Source organism: Monopterus albus, unplaced genomic scaffold (assembly GCF_001952655.1).
Source record: "Monopterus albus unplaced genomic scaffold, M_albus_1.0 scaffold19.1, whole genome shotgun sequence".
Taxonomy (NCBI): domain Eukaryota; kingdom Metazoa; phylum Chordata; class Actinopteri; order Synbranchiformes; family Synbranchidae; genus Monopterus; species Monopterus albus.
In genome coordinates this window covers 1,869,942-1,876,018 of record NW_018127899.1, presented here as the reverse complement: position 1 = coordinate 1,876,018, position 6,077 = coordinate 1,869,942, and the positions used below count along the sequence as shown (strand labels likewise).

The 6,077-nt window shown below is 40.7% G+C and overlaps 1 protein-coding gene across 1 annotated transcript in view; it reads right to left on the bottom strand.

Moving 5' to 3' along the window:
* Positions 1-5,517: 5,517 nt before the first annotated feature.
* cav2 (caveolin 2) overlaps positions 5,518-6,077 on the bottom strand; it is a 3,481-nt gene continuing 2,921 nt past the window's right edge. The window contains exon 3 of the mRNA XM_020593322.1: positions 5,518-5,903. Within this exon, the coding sequence (XP_020448978.1) occupies positions 5,753-5,903 (151 nt within the window). The 3' untranslated portion in view covers positions 5,518-5,752. The remainder of the gene's footprint in view (positions 5,904-6,077) is intronic.

Below are 6,077 nucleotides of genomic sequence, written 5' to 3'. Positions count from 1 at the left end.
GCTATTAAACTCTCACAGGTTTTGTAGACATCATCCCTTGTTTCCTTAGTTTGTATTGTCTGTTTAACCTTGGCTGCTTTAATCACATCCACATCTCGCTGGGTAAACTGCAAACTCGTTTTTATCTCCTGTATTTCTCTGGTCATGTCGTCGAGTCTCTTGTTATTTGTCTCCATAAGTAGTTGCACAAAACCTTTGAAGTTGTCTTGTTGTTGGCTCAACAGTGCGGTGTACATCTGCTTCTGCTGACTCAACATCTCTGTTACTTGTGCCGCTGAAATATAATCCTCTTCTGCTTCAACATCCTCGTTCGCTTCTGATTTATTAGCTCTTTTCCCTCTTGGAGGCATTTTAATAGTTGTAGAATTTGTTCAAATATTTGAAAATGTAGAAGATGTGAAAAATCGTAGAACAGACAAGAGGAGCAGTAAAGACGTCTGCTCTCGCTTGCAACCTGGAAATTGCAAGCCCATATCTTAGCCTAAGGGAGACCATTTCAGTGATTATAATAAATAGAAAAGATCAAGTAAAAAAATGCCAGACATAAAAATGCAGGATTCACAAAAGACATGAAGGGAGCTTTCAGAACGGAATTAATTTAGCTAGTTGAGCACATGCCATCAGTTACCTGTCTGCAGAAAACAAGTCAATAAGTTAACATTAAGCTAAACCTAAGATAATATCTTAAACCTGGAAATGGTTGATTGACACTCCAGCTGTGCTTTTTAGCCTTCCAAGGCTTGGAAGCCTAGTCACGCTGGTCTGTTTACATTCTTGTATCAAAACCTTAGAAGGACAGCAGCTGCACACTCAGCTGTTTTCAGCCAATGGATGTGATAGGAGCAATTTATGGGTGTTTCGGTGGAGGTGGCTCTGAAACAGTAGGTGTCCACTAACACTTGTTTAATGCCTGTTAGAGTATAGAGTATGAAAACATTTCGTTTGCTTTTTATGTGATGCAGTAAACAGGGCTCATACCTTCCTCATGTCAGTTTATAAAAGATCTAGGAACAGTTCTTAGTGTAGATGTCCTCTTCATTTTCAAATAAGTGACCCTTTACAAATGTATCATGTGTTAATAGGTTAGTCTTTAAGTATGTGCTACTATTTATAAAATATTTATAAAAACAGCTTTAAGTTGCCAGGTTGTGTTTTGCTGATATAATGCAATACAAAATGTTGCTAACCTTTTAAGCAGGGTGAACCTGCCTTTAGCCACAGATCGTACCGACTTCCTGATGACACTGAAAAAATCTGACTGTTTTTTCTGCTGCACTTTTCAGGGCAACTTACAACTTATCACTGAAATATAGCTGCTAGAAAACTGTGGTTCAGACGTTTTACTTGGTCTGAATTGGAAGTGGAATAATTCCAGCCTGGAATTATTTTTTTAAAGTCAATAACTTAAGATCTGAGTTGTTTTCTAGATCAGCAAAAAAATTAAACCATGTAAAGCAAAAAGCAACATTTATTTATATAGCACCTTTCTAACGGTTGCAAAGTGCTTCACAGTCAACACCTGTCATAAATACAGAAGACAAATGCCAGATTGTGGTTCAGTGGGTAGAGAAAGTGGTTGGGTTGGAGGTTTGAATCACAGTACCTGCAGGCCATGTGTTAAAGTGTCTTTGGGTAAGACACTGAACCCCAAGTTGCCCCCGATGGTTAGAGCCATCGGTGTGTAATATACTAAGCCAAATAAAGTGATTATCACTAATTTATATGTCACATTTTCTTTGGAACTCTTCTTTACATTTCCCATTTCTTTATTTTAAATGGCCAGCATGTGATCCTCCTGTTCTAAAGTGGTTGAACTGTAATAACCAGTGAACCTGCACACTGTGGAGGGCATTAGCCAGAGTATTTTCTAAGTAAATACACAGTAACTGAGAACACTAACTGCTTTACTGATTCAGCTTGTAGTAACACAGAAGTTCAATGGGGACAAGTGACACTGACTCTGGAGAGGTGCTATGTAAACATACTACATATATAGTCTGTTCTTTACTCCATTGGGTGTGGCACTCAGCACAGCTTAAAGTAACCAAATGAGCACCTGCTTCAAAAGACTCACAGGGGCTATATCAACAGTGTCTGACTTGGGGGCAAATATTTGCATATCCTGAAACAGTGTGTGTCTGTTGACCTAATTTACAGTATGAAACAGTTTTTGCATTACATGAGAATTGCAAAAATAAAGATTATGATTTGGCTCAAGCACCAGAAGTGGGCCTGATTTTGTTTTTGGAAACTGACACACAAAATCACTGCGAACTGTCAGGCTACAGGACAATGTGCTGTCAACATGTGACCTCTCCTGTGGCCCACTGTCAGTGAAGCTGTGAAGTTGGGTCCTGGGGTGAGTTTGGAAGAAGCCAAAGGAGGTGGTAATGAAGGGTCAGAGGTCAATGAGACAGCCTTCAAGGACCTGGTGGCAGAAATAAGCTGCAGGAAGCTATAAGACAGAGCCAGACCCCAAGGAGAAAGAGGAAAACAGCAACAGCCAGATTGCTGACTTAATTTTCAAACAGAATTGTATTAATTGCATCTTTTTTAATCAACTGATAACTCGAATGTGAAGTACATTTACCTGCAAAGGGTTAACATTTAGCCCATACAGCTTGACAAAGACTTATGATGATGGTTAACCGCAGGTAAATGTTATTAATACACTGACAGAATCAAACACATCACAAATAAAAGAACTGATATGACTCATCTGAACACAGGATGTGGCTGCTACTTGTGGAAGTTGGGTTGGCCTGCAAGTTTAGAGGAAGGCCAGAGGTTAAAGGTCAGGGTCAGCGGCTGAACATGTAAACTACTGTTCCCTGAGCAGAGTGTCTCAGGGTGGTGCTCAGCATCAGGAGAGCTGTAGGTGCGTCATTAGGATTTATGTTTGGGAGCCATAGTAGTTGTAGCTATATTATTAATTCATTACATTATCATTATTCTAGCTACTATTATAGTTATTTGCTATTTTTTAATGTGCTTATCATTGTATAGCACAATAGATGGTCAAAGGTCAGGCATCTGTGGCTGTAACATACCTAGAAACTAACCTGAGCATATTTAAATGTCCCTTAAACTCACTTGCATTTATAAAAGCAACACATGCATGTTTGTTTCAGGGTCGGCTGTGATTGGCTAGTGGCAAGTAATGCAAGTGGAAGGTAAAGCTCTTATATGAGTTTCACTGAGAGCTGGAGCTTTGACTTGCAGTTTGTGTTGCGCTTCATGTACATATGCCAGCATGTACTGTGGAGTGAGGGCCCTTGCTCCCTGAGTTCACCACTCTCACCTCTGTATGGCTTAAAGTTATGGTGAGAATTAGATCTGTTTGTCCTCCAAAGAGGTGCTCATCTCAACTCAGGGATTTGGTGCTGGAGGACATTGCAGCAGGGTAATAGCTTTAAGTGCATGTAGTAGTATCACAGCACTGTTCACGTAGCTATGGAAGAGTACAGAATTACAAAAATATACAAAACCCTGCAGCTGAGCCAATGTTCTGTGGAGGGAGGTGAGTCTAGTTTAAGAGAAACGTTGTGCAGGCCTGCAGCTCTACCGGCGACGCCTCCAGTCATGTTCCATTGACCCATACCTGTAGCTCATTTTGTAAAGAAAAATGTCTTATGCAATCTCAACAAAGTGATTCATGAGACCTCTCTGGCACTCAGCTGCACATCCTAACCACATTCATCTCTTGTGACAAAAATAAAAAACTCACACAGAAACATTACCGTAAGAAAAACACTGCCTTTATTTTGGCCACGATGAAGAACGCATTTGCTTTGTTAAAGCAACAGTTTTGCTTCAAAATTAGCATATCCACAGTCTGAGTAAAGCTACTGTTAAAAATGACTGCAAAGGTAAAATACAAACAAGTAAAAACAATATTTTTATTGACAGATACACATCACACTATGGTTATTTGTCTAAATGTGAAAACTCGCTGGGCTGAGCTGAGGTGGTTTGGTGCTATATGCTATTGCTGAGGTGAGAAAAAGCTTTAGCCACACACCTGTGTCTTCTGTTATCGCACAACCTTACCTTGATTTTCCTCTGACAGTTGAAAAACTAAACATAAGCATAGGTGGCAACTTGTAGGCAGTCTAACATGAAAGGAGTCAAAACCTCACAGAGGCCTAAGTCATGTTCACCATATAGTTCAGTGTCTGTGCTTTTATCAACACAACCCTGTCAACTGCAGCAGGCAGCTGCTCTCAGCAGACACGTTCTGATAAAACCACCCTAAATAAACTGCCCAGCACCGAATGGCAGACATGCAAAGTTAGTGACTTACCTCCTCGAGAAGCATAGCAGCTAAGTTGGAACTGTGCAGGCTTGTACCTAAAACAACTTAACCAGATCCAAATCAAAAACAAAAGTCATGTTGCTGTCTGATCCCTTCTGGCTGAAGTAGTATTACAAATATCAGCCACAGTGCTGTAGCAAACAACAAGCTCCTCGAAATGAAATGTGCATGTACCAGAGTCTCAGCTCAGCCAAGGCTTCTGAAATGTGGTAGGCCTATACCTTCATCACACTATAGTTACTCAAGTAAACTTATCTTATGTCAGACAGCACCAAACTGTCGGTGTTATCCAGTCAAGAACTGGTCGTTGCATCTATAATAAATTAGAAAGCCGGCCCTCTGATGAGCTCCAATCCCGTGTTTTGACATAGTTCATACAGTAAATAAATTACTGCAACTCATATCTCTATTGCATATAGCTTATAGATTTATATACAATCAAATGCCCAATATTATTCCCAAGGCACCGTGAGATCAGCACAGCAGATAAAATACGCCTGCAAATGTGCAACAAGCAGCATCTTAGCATTTAATATTCATATAAACTACTTTCTACTGACAATCTACTCAGATTCAATTCAGTACATTCATTCTAGCTGAATTCTATGCATTATATAGAATATATTAAAAAGCAGAAATATTACATCTCAGCAAGTCAGCTATGTGTTTGCTTTGAAGTTACCCCTCCAACTGATTACACATCTCTCCCAGTCAAAATAATGGAATGACAAGAATTCTTTTGGTCAGGATCAACAAAACAGCTCCATTTTGGGTGGTGTGCATGAGCTCTTTATGAAGCCAAACAGTAAAGGTGTTTGTCATAACTGCTTAGTTATTTTATTAACCAAAAACAGCCCCATGCAAAGACGTGTGGATTTGCAGGTCAAATTAAATGCAGGTATTTGGACTCAAACCTGGCCAAGTTTTGTATATAACTCTTATTACTCTCTATTTCCACAGATACCCGGTCTTAAAAATAAAGTTAAGTTGAAACAGCAGCCAGGAAACAGGACCTACATTAAGACCATGTTTTAGACCAGGGGTGGCCAATTGGCCAATTCCAGTCCTCGAGGGCCGGTGTCCTGCTTGTTTTCCAACTATCCCTGCCTGACCTGCTGCTGATTACCTGGCTTAGGTGTGTTCAGCAAGCTTCTTCTTCCAGCTTCTGACTGACTGAACACACCTGAGCCAGGTAATCAGCAGCAGGTCAGGCAGGGATAGTTGGAAAACAAGCAGGACACCGGCCCTCGAGGACTGGAATTGGCCACCCCTGTTTTAGACGTTCGATCATTACGCCCTTATGACTAGAGTTTGCTGTAACTTGAAAATTCTTTGCACAGGATTTGATAAAGAGCGCATGTGTTCCACAGTAATCACCCTTCACTTCTTTTCTAGTCGGTCTGTTTCGTAATCCTCAGGGACAGAGAAGTGTCTGCCTCAGTTTCCTGTGATTTCAACATGAATGGAGGACAGGCTCTTTCCTATGCTCTGGGACAGCGGCACTACGAACACGTCTGTCAGACTCCTCCATACTATCTGGAACGTTGGTAGGAGCATCATGAAGCTATGGATCACTGGCATGACCAACCTGAAAAGACAAGGTCAAAAAGGTCCCTTAGGAACGAACCAATGCTAAGAAAGAATGTGGCCAGAAAACACAATAGATGACTGATTATTGGCAAGGAACTGACAGTGGGCACAGTTTGTTTTTGTCATTCTGAACCAGCTTACCCTGTATGTTTGAGTTCCCCCTTTCTGTAGT